The 18323-nt window shown below is 47.2% G+C and overlaps 1 protein-coding gene across 3 annotated transcripts in view; it reads right to left on the bottom strand.

The window, feature by feature from the left end:
• Positions 1–10664: 10664 nt before the first annotated feature.
• ADCY8 (adenylate cyclase 8) overlaps positions 10665–18323 on the bottom strand; it is a 225559-nt gene continuing 217900 nt past the window's right edge. Inside the window, exons 16-18 of one of the 3 annotated variants that reach the window (XM_059165609.1) lie at positions 15619–15711; positions 14039–14153; positions 10665–11224 (exon numbers count right to left, since the gene is read on the bottom strand). In XM_059165609.1, the coding sequence (XP_059021592.1) occupies positions 10737–11224; positions 14039–14153; positions 15619–15711 (696 nt within the window). In that variant the 3' untranslated portion in view covers positions 10665–10736. The remainder of the gene's footprint in view (positions 11225–14038; positions 14154–15618; positions 15712–18323) is intronic. The other 2 variants (XM_059165611.1, XM_059165610.1) reach the window with 2 other exon arrangements.

Raw genomic sequence — 18323 nt, 5'->3', positions numbered from 1 at the left:
CCCCCGCACCCCCTGCCAGCCCTTCACATCCTTTGGTTGTAAATCCTCACCTGTCTTGTCCTGTTTGGAGTAGAGTCCCATCTCTCTCTCTCCCTATTGCAATAGTCTTGAATAAAGCCTTCCTTACCATTTTAATACATGTCAGAATAATTTTCCTTTAATAGCATGGGTGCGTGTGTTAAGTCTGTGTAGACAGTTTTCTCAGCTTATCCTTGGGGAGAAAGGGGAAAAGGGAAAGACAGGATTAGGGCACCTCTGGGTCCTCTGCTCTAAGAGCATCATTTTGAAATTCAAATATATTCAAATAATTCTAACAGGTCACACCGATCTGTACAGTGCAATTCCACGAAGGTGGGAGCTGTAGGTTTTGTTTGCCGTTACATCCTCACTACCTAGAAGAGAATGAATACTTATTTGAAGAGAGAATAACTATATGTCCAAGGGCCAACCCAAAGGGTGAAGTGCCAGCTGGGCGGGAGGGGGTGGTCCATGGTGTTTTTGCGAGTGGGACAATACTGGGTGCTGTCAGGCATGGGGTGACCTGAGCATAAATTGGACGTGGTCCTCCTTCCTGACAGTTACAGTCTAGTGGGAGAAAGTCAACAATGAAACAAGCAATGATGCAAAGTCTGGCAATGTTGCATAGGCAAAGGACAGCAAGATTGGAAGCCCACATGACTACAGCTAATCCAGTGTAGCAGGGTGGACGAGGAGGGTGCTCCAGAGGAATTAACTTCTGGGGTAAATCCTGGACCCAGCGTCAGCAGCCCAGGGAAAGGAGTAAAAGTACAAAGAAAGCAGGGAGCGATCCTAGCAGATTGGAGGGAATGGAGTGGTTTCTGTGTTCCTGGGGCATGGAAGGAGGGTTCGAATAGAGAGATGGCTGGAGAGGGGTCTGGGACCAGGTCTGGAGGGGCTTTCTGGAGAGTTTGGGCTATATCCTCTGAGCAGGCATACCTGGAGCCTATTCATTTACATGATCTCTCCTGTGTTCATTTAGTGGTTCGTTCGTTCATTCATTCATTCATTCATTCAACAAATGAGGTTGAGGACCTACCATGGCTAGCCGCTGCATTAGCCACAGTGTTAGGAGCAAGAACATAACATGGTCCTAGTCTCAAGGAATTCATATCTGATGGGGAAACTTGAGGTGCCATCAATTAGTTATTTGAGCTCTGCACCTCCAATGTATCCATTTCTATATGAGGTCTGGATGCCATTGGCCTTGATGTTGGCCAAGGTACTGTTTTCAGTGGTTGGATTCTCTATAAGAGATTGATTTCTTCTATTTAAGCAAGGGAGACTCAGAACATTACATTTTAAGCTATTAATGTGAACTATGATCTCATCTGTAATTAGCATATGGGGAAGTCACAGACAATTAGCAGTAATGTGTGAGAGCATATACACCTGGGCTGAGAAGCAGTGGGATGAATTACAGTGCACACTGGAGAGCTGGAGAGGACAGGCCTGCTGGGCTGGTTGTTGGTGTTAACTTGGCACCACTGTCACCCTCTTCTAAGGTCTTCTCTGCATCACAGAGAAACCAGGGGCTGCACCCCAAAATTGCCTTCCCCATGCAGTTCTGGGCTATTGTTTACTAAGATGCACAGTGTTTGAGGGATTTGGGGTCTGCTCCAGGAAAATAAGTGATCACAAAGTGGTAATAGTTTGCACAGGCTTTGTATGGGCAACATGTGGATAAGTTTGCAATACAGTTCACCTGGCCCCCAAGTCCATGCACTTAACCACTAGACGACACAGTTTTACTGGCTTCCAACAAGGCAGGCTTAAAGTCAAGCAGTTATTATGGGAGGAGAAACCAGCCTATTCACTGCAGGTTCTTAATCAGGAATAATTCTGTGTGTGTGTGTGTGTGTGTGTGTGTAGTTGTGTTGGTAAGGGAAGCAGAAGGAGGAAGGAGAAAGGAAGGGAGGTTAGAGAACCAGCTGCATGGGCCACAGCTGAGCTGGGGTTCAGGGAGGTGCTTTCAGGGCCACAGGGCAAAAAGAAGCTAGAGGAATGGAAGATGGGCTCCTTCACAGACGATTTGACCAGAAGCTCATGGGCATCCAGGTGATGGTGCCTGGAAACACTTGGATGTCTAATTTCCTAGTTCAGGAGAGAGGTCTGGGCTTACTGTCTAGGTTTGAGAATCATCAGCAGAGGTGTGGATGATGTCATGGGTAGTTGATGATGGATCTGGGTAGAGTGGAAGGGAAGAAGGCAGCTGAGGCTCAGGGAGTCAGACAACTGCTCTAAGAAGCTTGACTGAGGTCGGAGAGGCCAAAGTAACACCAGCAGGGGTGAGCTATGGCTGCAAATAGCAAGGGAGGCCCGTGGTCCACAGGGAGGGAGTAGTGGCCTGGGTCAAAATCTCCAACAGGGTCAAGCATCATGACTGTATTTCCAGCTTGGACCTTTCCTCTGATCTCCATTCACAGATCCAGTGGACAGTAGACATCTCAGCTGCACCTGTCTGGGAGCAAACCTGTGCCCGCCCCCCTATCTTCCCAAACTTGGTTTCTCCTTTCATCCTGTGTATCTCAGCACCCCTTCTAATTCCCTACGCTGCAAACCTTGGGAATCACCCTGGTCTCTTCTCTTCCATATCTTGCATCCAATCCATCATAAATATCATGAACTCGGTGCTAATATATCCAGATATACCCAGAATCTGACCACTTCTCACCCCCACAGCTACCAGCCTGGTGCAGGCACATCAATGGCTCGCATTTATTTTACTGGTCCCCTGGTCACTCTGCTTCCACCCTTGTCCCTAAGCTGTATCGCAACATGGCGGACAGATGCTACCTCAAAAGCTTAAACCCAAACATGTGGCTCCTTTGCCCCCAACCCTTCACTGGCAGCCCATCTCATTTGGAAGAAAGTCCTTAGAGTTGAGGAGGCTAGATGGTGTGGGCAAGTGACGCAGTCTCTTTCTGACCCAGCTGCTGAGGGATTTGTTTCAAACCTCAGGATTTGCCCAGTTGCCTGCCTTCTTACCCATGCCTTCACCAAATACAGTTGAATAATCCCAAGTACAGGTCTTCTGAACAAAAGAGATGTATTATTTTCAATGAAGACGATATTTATTTCAACAGGAACATGGGAAGTGTCAGTGGAGATAAGTCCCCATTAGTGAGGTCTTCCATAGACAGTGGAAGCTTCCCTTGTTAGATCCGCATACTCATCAAAGACCACCTTGCAGCCCCCAAGTGCCACCAAGAGAGGGCACTTCTCTCAGAGACTGGTGCCCAAGGGAAGGTATTCCAAAGGGTCCATAACTTGGGCAACTTCAACAGTTTCTTTTTGGGTTAGTTTGGTCATTTCTGCAGAATAGCAAGCTGTCACTCCAAAGAACCTGTCCGTTGTTTGCTGGTTGCTTCCAGCAAATCATTGAACTTCCCCTCCAGTTGTTAATAATCTCTACCCACTGGGGATGGTGAAGGGGGCTCATGGTGGGATTTGAGGTGTTAAGGAAAGACGGGAGGTTGGCCGTTGGCATTGGTAATAATCACCAATTTGTGGAGGAGGGAAGGAGTTAAGACGAGTGACAAGAACTGCTTTCCAAGGAACAGCACTTCTTATTTTTCTCATATTGCTGAAACGTTTCTTTGGATTGAGAACCAGAACCACTCTCCTGGTTGTAGAGGATGCATGAGTGCGCTGGAAAAGTCCTTTGAAGTGGCAGGTGTCCTGTGTATGTGTGTGTCTTGGGGGTGGTGCAGTGATAGTCCTTGGACACAGGCCTTGCAGAGTTCCTCCATGAGGGGGGCTGGGGTGGGGCTCTGAAGGAGTATATAGGAAGAGTTCAGTATGGATTGTTCTGCTAGGTTCTTTCTAAAAATCTTCTGTGCAAAAAGAGAAACCCCACCCTAATGGAATAGCTTGGGAATTTCTAGTCCTTCGGATTATAAGGAGAATTTGGTACACACCATAATGAATTGAAAATTTTATTGTACATCTAGCTGGGATCAGCATTCTTCTCCTGCAGGGCACAGGTTTTCAGAAAATACTTTAAGTGCCCTGGAGCTAAGAACTTTGGAGGTGAGATAGTTGACTGGAGCTCAAACAAATGAATTAAAAATGACTTGTCAGGGCCAGCTCCCGGCTCCTACTCCGACCTCATGTCACCCACACTCACTGTCCCTAACTGCGTCAGTTCCAGGCCTCATAGGTCCTGCCGCAGGGCCCTAGAACCTGTTCTTGGAAGGGAGAGGGAGAGAGGAGTGAGGAAGAGCAGAGAAAGGCAGAGAAGGGCGAGCAGATAGGGGGATGAAGGAAGTCTGGGTGGATGGGAAGTGCACTGGAAGGTGTGGTTAAAAGACTCTTTCGAAGAGGGGAGATACTTAATGTTTCTTTTGAAGTTAATTTTTATTTCAGGAGTGTTAACCACTCCGTTGTCTTCTGTCTCTAAATTTTCAGCCTCTTGTATGCATGGATGCTTTGTGCAGGTTGTGTGTGAGTGTATGTATGGGTGTGGGGAAGTGTATATGCATGTGAGTGTGTGTGCAAGTACGTGCATGTGTTTAGTAAGTGTATGTGTACACAAGTGGGTGGATGTGAGTATAAGTACATGTGAATGTGTGTGGAAATGTATGTGCGTGCAAGTGCGTGTGTATGGAGATGGATGTGCATGTGCATGTGCTGGATTGTATGTGCATATGAGTGTATATGGGTGTGTGGGTGTGTGAGCATATATGCATGTAAGTGTGTGTTAGGTATATATGCATGTGTGTGTATGTGGAAGTGTATGTGCATATGAGCATGTGTGGGTGTGGAAGTGTATAGGCATGTGCGAGTGTGGGTGTGTGTGAGTGTATGTGTACATGCATGCGTGTGAGTGTGCATGCATATAAGTGGGTGGTTGTGAGTGTGTGAGTATATGTGCACATGTGTGGAAGTGTATGTGCATGTGAGTGTGTATGGGTGTGTATGGAAGTGTTATGTGTATGTACGTGTGTCTGAATGCGCATGTTTACACAAACCGAGGAGGGGCCGAGTTTCTGGGTGGGTCCCAATGGCGTGGAGCAGAGATGGACTGTGGAACAGTGGGTACCAGAAGTAGGGTTATGACGGGTGTTGTGGGCCTGGAAGTAGGGTTATGACGGGGGTTGTGGGGGTTGCAGTCACCGTGGGCCTCCAGGGGACTTCGAGCCAACCTCATTTAGGCTTGTGGGGTGGGGAGAACCTAGAGTGACAGGGTGGCCTTACTTATATTGAGCAAAGGAGAGGAGGTCAGAGTGCTCACGTGGAGTCAGAGGACATGAGACCGGGATCTGGTTCTCTGCACTGGCTCTATTTCGACTTCTGCTTGTTGAATATTGGCCAAATGTGTCTCCCCAATTTGGGCTTTCATTTTCATATGTGCGAAATCAAGTCTTTGGACCATGTATGATCTTTAAGCTCTTTCCAGTTTTAATGCTGTATTTTTAGAGTTTTTAAAAAATTTATTTGTATTAATTTTCATGAGCCCTGGATTGCTGGAACATTGAGATAATAAAATCTCTCCCCGAGAGTTGTCATGAAGATCAACTGAAATCATTTTTGGAAATGGACTTTACAAACTGTAAAGCGCTCTGAAAATGGTTCTCATTACCATTATTGTTACAATCATGTCAAGATAGGAGTCAGTGTATTACGAAAGAACCATATTTGAAATTATTTCCAAACAGAAGCTGATTGCACTTGAGTCAAGCTGTCTGTTTTTATAAAAGGAAAAGACAGGGGCATGGCGTTGACTCAGATCGCTCATCAGAATGGTGACTCGGAATGACGATATTATCTTCCTGGGGCCAGAGGGGCAGGATGGCGGCGGGAGGCGTGTGGCTGACACGCAATTAATAATTCAGATTGGCACAGGGCACTGTTCTGCAGGGAACCCTGCCCCCCCGGTAACTCATCAATAAAATATTGGGTTCAGTTGTTTGGAGCCCACAGCTCATCTGAGAGCAACGTTCTCACTTGGAAATACTGGTTGGCACAGGAAGCAGAGTGTCAGAAAAGCCTGCGGGTCTGGAATAAAAATGTCAGGGGAGGAAATGAGACTCCGGCACCCCTTCTCTCACTGCATCCAAAAGGGCAGCTTTGAAATCTGGGTCAGCAGTGGGGACTGCGTTGTTGGGAAAATTCTGCGTTGGAGCAGGGGAATGCCACGCACCCTGTCGAGTCGACCCCCATGGTGAGGTTTCCACCTCTATTCTGGGAGTGTGGTCCAGACCCTCTGGCTCAGGGTGCAATCTTTAAGGGTCCAGTGAAATCCTTTGCATGCCTTTATTTTTTTAATTTTTATTTTATTTTATTATTATTATTTTTTAATTTATTTGCATGCCTTTAAGGCAATCCACATTCTTTACTTTTGCTGAACTATCCATTTTTTCATGATTAAAGTAACATATTTTCCTTAAAGCAAATTTTATAAATGTGGACAAATAACCAAGACTTAGAGATAAAGATAAAGGACAGATGCCCATTATTTCAGAAAAGCCGTCGTGTGTAATAATAGCAATACACTGCGCTGGGTGGGACAGAGGGCCAGGCTGCTGGGCGAGGAGATGCGTTGTCACGTGTTGTCCACACGGCAGCCTTGTGAGGCGTTGTGAGGCATTGAGGACCATCATTTATCGACACTTCAAATCCCGCAGTGCTCTAAAAACTGATGTTTGTTTTATGATGAATTTGGGAGCAAAACACGCCCTGAAGTGAGTCCTATTTACAGACTCCAGTTAGGCTACTTGGTGTGAATATTCGTGTATTGTTTTTACGAACAGATTTAATTACTGCCTCAGATCCCTCTGGGGATGTTCCCTAGTACATGATATTTTAACCATGGTTCTCAAATCTAAAAACTTCAAAATTCTGAATCACAGCGGCTTCCGTGACTATCCCCACGCGGCAGAGGAAGCATCTTTGGTGCACAGTTGATGCTGCTGATGCAACACCTTATCACCGACAGGTGGGGGATGCGAACCTCCGTCTGCACACCTGAAAGAGTGAAGCTCGGAGCTCTCATCGCTGTGTGTCGGGACCTTTTCCACATCACACCCCACCGAGAGAATGAGAAGCTGTCTGACCTCTTGGGGGACGGGGAGGCTGATTAGCATCAGGGCAGTGGTGCTGGGTTGTCCTGCCTGCTGCTGTTCCAGACTTCTGTCCTGGTCCACCTGTCTTCTCAGCCTTTAGGCTGTTGGCAAAGGGTCTGCTCACACTTTCAACTCTCATTCAATGAATATTATGCAGCCGCCGAAGGGCTGGGCAGTGATGCTTCAGGGCAGGGCTTTGGAACGAGAGCTCCTGGGCTTGAATGCTATCGCCCCTATTTTCCAGCTTTAAGACCTTACCAGGGAAGCTGCTCAGATCTATGAGCCTCAGTTTCTTCATCTGTGAAGTGGGGATGAAAAAAACACATTGCTAACTTCCAACCGAGAACAGCTATGCTCACGTGGTCCCTAAGAAGAAGGGGAGCAGTGGAGATGGTGTGGAGCATTTCTGAGCTCCCGGCCATCTACCTGACTTTATGGGAGGGCAGAATGGGAGGCAGTAGGTCCTCAGATCCAGCCCTTGGAGGAATGCCTTACCTTTTCTCTAAGAAGGGCTGTGCTCATCTCACAGGAAGCTGTGCACCATTTACACAGGCTGAAAAACGTGGTTGGGGGGCAACTGGGATCAGCATCTAGAAGATATCAAGACTGTCAAGAATACAGAGCTATTGAGAAAGCCCCTCTCTTGGGCTTGAACACATGGAGACTAAGCAGTCCCTATTCTGTGTTTCTCTTTGTATGTCACTGTTTGGGGCACGGCTCCCTCTGCCAGAGTTTACACTTGGCATTAACAAGATCAAACCTAAAACTGTCACAAGCAGAATCCAGTGGGGGACACATGAGTTTGAAGCCCCTGCTTGGAATATTATGCTGGGTTTGTTTCTGAGTTATACCAGGTTTCTAGAAATCATGTGATGTTTGAAGTTCTTTTAATAAATGAGATCAACAGACCAAGAAGTAGGCAAAGAGAAAACATTATCTCTAATACCAGGAAGACTGCCTTTCTTTGCCACCCCTCTAGCCTTATACAAGGCCCAAGAAGTGGCGTGCTTCTTAGCTAGTCAACTACAGGCCAGCTTCCTGGCTCTCTTACCCTTTACCCTTTATGGGAAGACTGAGTACCTACCAGTGTCACAGAATGGGCTGACCCAGGGGCAGGGTCTCAGTGATTTGGGGCTGTATAGGAGCAGAGGCCAGAGGCCAACATGGTAGGGTTCTTGATGATCAAATGAAGATATTTGGCACTATCTTGCCCCATTGCTCCTCTGTTTGATAGAGCCGGGATGGAGCCACACCTTCCAAACTCAAGATGGGGTCTCCATCACCTCCATCTGTTTCATTTCAGACCCTGTCATCACTGAGCCAGGGACAGGTTCTGGGTGAAGCTTAACAGCAGCAGCCCCACCATCACCCCTAAACTGGCAGCACGAGACGGGGGCTGGCCCTATGCCTCCTACCTTGGTTTCTGCCCAGTTATCTTGCTTAGAACCACATTCTGCTTCTAGTCCAGGCTCTGTCCTAAGTCCTAGCCCAGGGTTTAGGGACAATGTCTGTGCTTGGTCAACCCTCTCCTTGGGGCTGAATCCATCTCCCCACAGCCTGTCTGCTTCCTGGGGCCTCTTCTGAACATGGCCCATTGATTCCGGAAGCTACCCTGTGCTGTGGATCAGACCAAAGTCTGACCAAGTCAGACTTGATGGCCCACACGAAGTTTCCCGTGTCTTTGGGGTGTCAGAGCCTGATGACCATCTCTGAGGCTGGACTCATTGCTGGGACATTTGCGGAGTCTCCAGCCAACCTGAACTCAGCCCCCTGTCCCCCTTTCCTGTGGTTCCAAGTCTCAGCACGCTCTGAGATTGACTTTGTTTAAATGTCTTCAGAAGCCTGCACTGAATAAGCCTGGAGGGTTTCTCTGCGTCTGAGGAGATAATAATGAAGCCTGGTGTTTGGGAGGCTTTATATTTGACAAAGACTTTCACTTGTACCCTCTTCTCACTCCACTGGGACCTTGAGTATTTCTTTGATACATGGATAGTTTCTGAGACCAAAGGCCATTCCAAACATGGCTCAGTGTTCAAGCCCTGGTCCCCACCCCTGTGCTTTGGGCTTCTCTAGATACGATAGTCTCTCTTCTACTGGGCCCAGGTGGGCGGTGCTCTTACCTGAGATACACCAGGTAGGTTTTTCTTCACAGCATTTCCCCTGAGCTAAATTTCTTCTAAGTGGCCACCTCTTAAGAGTCAAGAATTTAGAGAATGGTTGGGATTTCATACTCTTCCTTCCACTACTTCCATTACTTCCAACACAGAACTTACCAGAATAGCTCAGGGTTTGCAAAGGTGGACTTAGTAAGTGTCGATTTTTATGGAACAGATAATGCGTCTCACTACATTTCATTTTCCTTTGCATAGTAGACACAGGAAGAATCCTTTCCCTAACGTCCCCTATAGTGATCGGAGCCAGTGACTGAGCTCCCCTGACAGAGCAAGAATGTGCCCCTTCCAGCTGGGCGCCTAGGACCTTCTGAGCCATGCCCCTTCCTTCCTGTCTTCTCTTCAGCTGGCTGGATGTCGAGGATCAAGCAGAGTGCTCTACGTCCCCGGGAACAGGAGGTTAAGTCCTGAAATCATGGCATGGAGGCACCCCCCCTACCACCACCACACGTCCAATGTGTGATGGATGTGAATGAGAGAAATCCGTGTTTTAGCCACTAAAGTGGGAGGTTTTTTTGATAGCAAAATGTTGACGGATCGATAGAGTTCTGATCCTAGTCCGGCAACTACCTGCGTGACCTAGGGAAGATCCTTTAATTTTCTGAGCTCTCTTGTCTGCCCAAAGCCTTCCTGGGAGTCTTAGTGGTCAGGGGAGAAGAGCACAGGGTGTAGTGTTCTCAGGAGAGGGTATAGCCTGCCTGCAGCTGCTTCCCTACTCATGACTTGTCTCTGTTCCTCCAACAGGTCTCATGGGCTTGATCCCACTTCTGGGCCTTTCTGAGTCTTTCTGACTCCTTCACTTTTCGCCAGGATGCTCCATTCTCACCGATTAAAGTGAATCTTCAACATGAAGCCCTCGAAGACGTCTTTCTTGTGGATTCCAGCTCAACAGCCTCCCTGACCCCCAATTATTTTTCCCCACTGTTCTACCAGATTTTCCTTATTGTCTCTACCCCTACCTGGAGGTAGGCCATTATAAAAGAATATGATATATTATCCCCACCCTGAATGCTAACTCTATGAGGGTAAGACTTATGCCAGGATTTCTCTGGAGCTTAGGAAAGCAGAGGAACATTGTAGGTGCTCAATATATGCTGGTTGAAGGGATGTACAAAGTACTGTGGGGAATACATGAGGTCATTATGGAAAGAGTTGGGCATTGGGCCCTTCACACTGCAGGAGCTCAATAAAAGACAGGTGTGTCAAATGTCTAATTACAAGTCCCTCTTTTCACACTCAGCTGTGAACCTCTCAATGTCAGGGACTGAGCCTTATTTATCTGTGTTCCCAAAGAACCTTGTACATAAGAGGTGGTCAGTAAAGTTCTGTGATGGAAGAGAAACTCAACTCCTATCTTCAGTGTAGTGTAGCCAAAGACTAATGAAACCATCCTTGTTTTAAAAAAAATTAAACCTTTTTATTAGTATATTTATTTTATATATAAAAGAAATACAAAAAAAGAAACACAAAGAAAATGCTTTTATGGCAAATCAGACTTGTCGGTGCCTTCGGCTTGGGCTCCAGGCTCTGGCCCACTGGGTGTCAACAAAGTCCGCCGGTTATAATGACCCTTGATAATCCCCGTGTTGTTGTTCTCGTTGAGCAGCTGCTTCTGCCTTTGCCTGTTGAGAGACTGGACAAGGCCCAGGACGACTGCAGCCAAGGAGTACTGCCCGGGCAGTCTTCTCGGGGGCAAGATGAATGGATTGGGTTGGACTCTTCCCAGCAGAAAGTACGTTTTGATTTTTCCTTCCTGTTCACTGATGCCCTTCACATAGATCTCCCCTCGGTAGTCAAAGGCAAAGCCCTGGTCCTTCAGGATGAGATAGGTCTCCTCGGGGACTTGGATCCTGCCACTGACACCTGTGCTGTCCATTCGACTTGCCAGGTTCACGGTTTTGCCCCAAATGTCATACTGTGGTTTCTTAGCGCCAATAACGCCAGCTACCACGGAGCCATGGCTGATGCCTGCAGGTGACCAAAGGAATGAGAGATGAGAGAAGAGGGACATCTCTGAGATGGCTGCACCCCTGCCTGGGACAGTGACCAGTGAGCAGGTTGTCCCTGCGGATACATTGTAGGGCCCAGATCCTGCATCAGTCACTCATTACATATATGGCCAGTGTCCATTCTTTAGCCTATGTGGACCTCACTTTTCCCATCCACAATGTAGAGGATGAATTGAGATTATGGAAGTAAGGCCTTAGCATGGTACCTGACAACCAAGGAGGACTCAAGAATAAGCTGTTATTATTCTCACGTGGACAATGACTTATTTCAGCTGCTGGGACAGACAGAGCACTGGACCATGAGTCAGGATGTTGGGTGTCCTCCAGCCTCTGCTACTACAGAGCTCTGAGAGCTTGGGTAGGCATTTTCCTTCTCTGTCTGCTTTTATTCCCTTGGTTCATTCCCTTGGTTCATTCCTTTGGTTCCCTTGGTTCCCTTGGTTCATGGCAAAAGCCTCCCAACTGGCTTCCCCATCCCCTGTCTTGTCTTCCTGCAGACCGTCCTCCATACCACTGCTGAAGGGCATCTGACCAAGCTCCAGCCCACTTCAACACCTGCCATGGCTCCTTTGGCCTGTAGGATGATGCCCATGCACCTTGGAATCACAGTCAAGGGCATCTTGAATCTGGCTCCTTCACTACCACTCTCCCCTTCACTTTTACCTTCTCACCCTTCACCTTGCCTTGTACCCACCCCAAAGTGCTGGAGTTGCCCTCACCTGCCAGCCTTCAACGCACCTCCGTGCCTTTGTCCCTGCTCATCTCCTGGCTTGGACTGTCATGTCTGCCCAATCCCATGGTTAATTTGGCAAATGTCTTTGAAGACAGTTTCAATGACTCCTCTTTTATGCAACATGGGCTTCTTCTAGGAATGATAGCATTTCACTAATCATGTTGGTGGGCATGTCTGTCTCCTGCTAGTAGACTTAGAATTTCTCATGTATTCTACCAAACTGACTAGACACCTGCTCAGGACCAACACTATTTCAGGCATGGGGGATATGATGGAAAGGAAAAGAGACATAGCCCCAGCCCTCATGGAGCTTACCTTCTACTGGGGAGAGACAGAAACAAACAAACAAAAAAGTAATTTATCAATGAATCATAAAGGCTGTAAAGAAAAACCAGTTGGGTTAGAGGGAGAAAGATGGGAGGGGACATTCTGGGAAAGGATAGTGAGGAAAGGCCTTTCTGAGTGGAAATCTGAAGACAGTGACAGGAGAAGCCATGCAGATATCTGGGTTAGATCATTGCAGGCAGAGGGAAGAGAAAACCCCTCCCTGCCCTACACAAAATCAGATAGAAGTGACTAAGAAATTGGGGATGCAGACCTTTTGGACCACATGGGAACTACAGTGACGGAGATCTCTCTATGATTTGCAGACCACGTTACAGGCATTACCCTGTCTGATTCCACGTTACTACTGTGGGGGGGGGGGGGTGACGGGTGCCCAGCTTTCACACGAGGAAACGGACATTCAGAGGGTTCGAATGGCTTGCCCAATGTTGTAGAACCAGTCTCAGTGGACCCCAAACACAAACGGAGATGCCCAGGGAAGCTAGGAAAATGATCTTCTAACCCCTGAACGATGCCAGAACTCTGAATTTCACACCAAGAGTCAGCCCTGACCCCAGCGACATCTCCTGCTTTGTTCAAGGTTGATGTTCTGCTTTTTTAGTCCTTGTTCAAGTGTGTAGTCACTGATTTCAGAAAGGACACGTAGGGTCGATGGAACATGTGGGAACAAGCCCCGAGCATCCCAGCCATAGATCCAAAACATAAAACAGAACTTCTTTTTATTTTGGTGAACAAAGGTGCGTGGCATTTGGTTGCTCTGACAAGTCAGATATTGGCATTTCTTGACCCTTGTTTCTTGAAAGCTACTCAGGGAAAGCTAAATCAGTCGATGGTATGCTGGCCAGAGGACATCTAAAATCTGAACACTACAGCAAAGGCTGTGTTCGCCTGGAGCCTGGCAGCCAGAATGTCATTGATCTGTCCGGACGTCTTGGAGCCCCTTCCCGAGTGGCCGTTTGGCTGTGTGATCATAAGCTATTACTCTCCTTCTCCGGGCCTGAATTGACCCACTATGAAATGAGGATGTGGACTAGAGCAGGGGTGTTTACACTGTGCTGCTGGAGGAGGCCTCCTAGAATCAGCAGAGATGCTGAAGACATTGATGAGTTATACACATCATAAAGGGCCCTTAGTCACATTGCTATGATTTCCATTGCACTGTTGCATTACTCCTGGATGTCTCTAAGCTCAAGGAAGTGTGAGCTGTGTGACCATGGGAAGAGCTGAAAGGTTTTCTGTCTGTCCCTGAGCAATACAGCATCTGACAAACTTAGGAGTCAAATCCTGCTTTTGTTTTAGGGCATTATCCAGAAGAACTGGGGAGCAGCACACTGACCAACAGCATCAGATGACATGAAGTCATAATGAAAGGACAGATGACTCATCTCTCTCCCTCAGCAGGGTCTTGTGTGGGTAGTGTACTGCACAAGTAACTTGGAGGAAAGGTAACTTGTAGTGTTTGCTGTGTATTTCTGCACACAGGCCAGCATTGTTCCCTGGCTTCTGGCACCCTAAGTGACAAGAAGGCCAGACTGACCTGAGCTGATGCTGTCCTTGTCCTTGGCAAGGTCACACCGAGCCTGTTGCATTTTGCAGGAGAAAGCTACCCATAGTCCAGGGCATGGGAGGTTCTGATGGAGCCAGGCCAGCCAGCTTTATGGGATCCCACTCACCACACCTCCAGCGGCTACTCACCAATCCGGAGTTCGAAATTGTTGAAGGAATGTTTGTTGATCTCCTGTATGCTCTCAGTCAGGGCGAGGGAGAAGTCAGCCAGGGCGCACAAATGTCCCCACTTGTCTTCACATTGCTGGAGCAGAGGGGAGAGAAGAATTCATTCGCTGTGGCAAACATGAATCTTTCTGCAGCAGGGGCCTGTCCTATGTCCTAACACATCTGTGTGCCCCTGAGATGGAGATAACGAGGTATGTGAGCCTCTGTACACTAGAGTCGGCAGCATCCCCGAGACGCAGGATGACGGGAGATTTGCTGAAGCGAGTGTAATATGCATGGCTCATCATATTCCTTTCCCCACCTCTACACCTGTTGGGTTAACATGCCATGCATTCCTGAGTACACTTACAGGTGTGTGTGTGTGTGTGTGTGTATGTGTGTGTGTGTGTGTGTGAGAGAGAGAGAGAGAGACAGAGTGTGTGTGTAAGTGCTAGGAAATCTGTATATTTCCTTTGAAGCACTCACACCATCTGTTTAAGGGATGTTTCATATAGACCTTTGCTCATAGAACTCCTGAGGAAAGATGAGAGTAAGCTTCAGGGCCTCTCTGAACCTCAATCTCCTCATCTATAAAATGGGGATTTGCACACGTGCCCTGACTGCTTCCCAGGGATTGCATGAGATTGCGTATTTGAAAGCACTCTGTGCTCCTCCAGAGCAGAGCAGAGCAGAGCAGATCAAATAATTTCTGTGGTGGGCCAGGTAGTAATATTTTAGGCTTTGTCATGGTTGCTCAATGCCGCCATTTTAGCTTCAAAGGAGCCAAAGATAAACTATGTATATATGGGTATGCTGTGTTTCAATAAAGTTTTATTGACAAAAACAAATGGTGGGTCAGATCTGGCATGCAGATTGTACTTCGTGGACCCTGCTATAAAGCTCCACACATGTGCATCCAGTGACTAGTGTGTGTGTCTTCCCAGGTAAGTGCTCATGGAATGCTTCTAGGTTTTTAGTTGGAAAGCAAGCGAAGGAAGGATGAGAAGAAGAAATGAGGAATCCTTCTTCCTAGTAACATAGACTACTATCCATGTAGGCTTTTGCATGGGAGCATGGTACAGTCTCAGGTCTCATCTACTAAGGTTGGAAGGTAGATACTAGTGTTCCTACTTGACACTGGTGCCTGGCCCATAGTCAGCCCTCAACAGAGTGGGAGATATTACTAATATTCTTACATACCGTAAGAATAAGAAAACAGGCTGGCTCATCATTACCAATGGTAATACCAGTGGTTTGGTAATACCGATTACTAACCCATACCCAGGGTAATTTCGTGGCCCTGATTTTGTTCATCAAGTCAACAACAAGGCTCAGAATGGAGCCTAGAGGTTTCTCAGTCATAAAGAAGCATTGTTTCATCCAGTAGACCCCACTGCCCGTGGGAACAAATGTACGTCACACAACTAGAATATCCCGTTCATCAGAGTCTCTCCCCACCAGCCCGCATGCAGGCTGGTGATGGTGGCCTCACTGCCTTCACTGGCATGACCATAGTGAAGCATCTGCCATGCAGTGTGGCTGAGAGCAAGGAGCTTCTTTACCTGTTTTTCGGGGGACAGGCCTGACACAGCCATGTAGGTGCTGCCAATGGTCTTAATCTTTTCAATGTCTTGGAACCGGTCTTCACCGAGGAGCTAAAATAGATCCAGGCAATGATGTTAGTCCTGGTGTTTATTTTTCCAGAAGATGCAGGTACTTTCCTGAAACAGGCCCCTGGCTCACAATGAGGACTACCTGTGTCTGGTTTAGCATCCTTGAGACAGCTAATTTTCTCTCTGAGAAGCATGCCTTAAGGCAGTCAACATATGTTTACTGAGCACCTGCGAAGTGCCAGGTGTCATGATAGGTGTGCCCAGATACTCTTTAAGGAGTAGATCTGTTTCAGTGAATCTTCAAAATATATGGTTATTTTATTGGTTCAAAAAAGAAATCACAAATGTTCCCCGATCCACCAACAAATCTTTTTGGCTATACCTTCAACTGTATTTGGAATCTTAACACTTGTTGTTAGCATACTGGTCTGAGCCATTGTTGGCTTATACCTGGTTGTTGTACCACCACGACCTACCTGCTCCCTCCCTCACCCCCACACTCCCATGCCAGCAGCCCGAGTGATCCCATTCCATAGCAAGTTAGATCATGTCCCCGGTCCATGCAAAACCCTCCTGTGGTTTCCCATTCTACTCCCCTCAACAGATGTCCATGTCCTAATCCTTGGAACCTGAGGATATGTTACCTTTCATGGCAGAAAGGACTTTGTAGATGTGATGAACTTAATGATTCTGAGATAGGAAGATTCCCTAGATTAGCTGGGTGTGCCCCAAGTAATCACAAGCATCCTTACAAGCGGAAGGAGGAGGCAAGAAAGTTAGAGAAAGCAATGTGGGGGCAGAAGCAGAAGTCAGAGGTGTGACTGCCGGCTCTACAGATGGAGGAAGGAGCCACAAGGCAAGGAACGCAGGTGGCCTTTAGAAGCTGTAATGATATGGATTCTCCCTTGAGGCTCAAGAAGAAACACAGCCCCGATGACACCTTGATTTAACCTGTGAGATCCATTTTGGACTTATGACCTCTAAACTGTAACATAATAAATTTCTGTTGTTTCAAGTCACTAAATTGGTGGCGATTTGTTATAGCAATGGTAATGACTAATACAGCAACTATCCATTGAGCTTCTGCGAATTCTCATGAACAAGATGGGAGGTCCCAGCCATCCATCAGAGGGCTGACAGCCCAGGCAGGGGCGTGGACCACATGTTAAAATAATAATTGCACAAAATGTGCCCTAGCTCAATTCTAGGAAAGTGCATGGTGGAAATATACCTAGGGTGTAGGAACAGGGAGAATGGAGCATTTTGATAACATCTGGAGGCCTCCCTGAGCAAAAGATCTCTAGTTTCACTTTTAAGAGTGAGGAAGGAAGGGTCTTTTAGTGTGTGTGCGTGGTTTTGTATGCTGGGAGACTGGAGCCTGGAAAGGATTGGAAGGAGCATCAGGAAAGAGGGGACAACACAAATGATGGCTGGAGGTTGGGGAAAATGCACAGTAGGTTCAAAGAAGCAGGAAGAGGGCTGTGGTTATTTTTCCCATCTTAAGAAAAGTCCTGGTGGACACCACATTTCTTTTGCTATAAAAATACTCAAAGAGTTGTCTCTCCTCACTGCCTCCAACTTCTTCCCTGTTCTTTTCTAAATCCACTCTAGACTGGCATCCCGAGTTCCCCCTTGACAGTGACATTACTCTTGTCTGGACTTGTGACAACTTTTCCAACTGGCTGACCACTGGCCTCACCCTGTTTGGCTCACTGGCAGGATCTGACAATGGGCTGTGACACCTTTCCCAAACACATGATTTCTGCCCACGCATGGCTTTTCTTCCATGTCACTGGCAATTCCTCAGTCCCCTTTGCTAGTTCCTTCTTATTTTCCTTAACTCATGGTGTTGGTATCCCCAAGGCTCAGGCCTCATACCTCTTCTCTTTTCCATTTTAACTTACCTGGGGTGCCTGGGTGGCTCAGTCAGTTAAGTGATCAACTCTTGATTTCTGCTCAGGTCACGATCTAAGAGTCATGGGATCGAGACCTGTGTCCTGCTTGCTCATGTTCAGTGGGGAGTCTGATTAAGATTCTCTCTCTCCCTCTCCCTCTATTACATAAATTTAAAAAAAAAAACAACCTTAAAAAAATAACTTACTACCTTGTGATCTCTTTGCTGAAGATTCCTAAATGTATGTGTTTTCCCTTGACCATCAGACTCTTTTTACACAAAGTTGCTCAGTGACATCCCCGTCACTGGCCTCAGAGGCATCACTAGCCTGCCATTCCCAAAAAAATACCTTTGGTTCTCTATCCACCCACCATCTTGAGTCACGGTGTCTCCACTTTTCCAACTGTTCTGGATAAAAACATCTTAACTGTAAGGGCCTACTTAGCGAGGGAGCCATTTTGTGTTTATACAGTGAGCTTAGATTGACCCTGCCCCTCCCAGAGGAAGGGCAGATACAAGGGTATCTTGCGAAGCCCAGATACAAGGGTGGGTCAGGCCAGGTGGAGACATCCAATCAGTGGGGCACGCATATATCTACTAAGGTAAACTGAAATTCAATTGGCCACCCATGTGTGACCTAGCATGACTATACAGTATTCTCTGTGTGTTTCTGACCTAGCATGACTGTGCAGTTTTCTCTGTGTATTGCAATCTCATTGGCCACCTGTGTATAACCCGGCTCAACCACCTCTATAAAAGT

This window comes from Mustela lutreola, chromosome 3 (assembly GCF_030435805.1).
Source record: "Mustela lutreola isolate mMusLut2 chromosome 3, mMusLut2.pri, whole genome shotgun sequence".
Taxonomy (NCBI): Eukaryota; Metazoa; Chordata; class Mammalia; order Carnivora; family Mustelidae; genus Mustela; species Mustela lutreola.
Note: the sequence above shows the minus strand (reverse complement) of the source record. Positions and strands in the feature narration are given on the sequence as shown.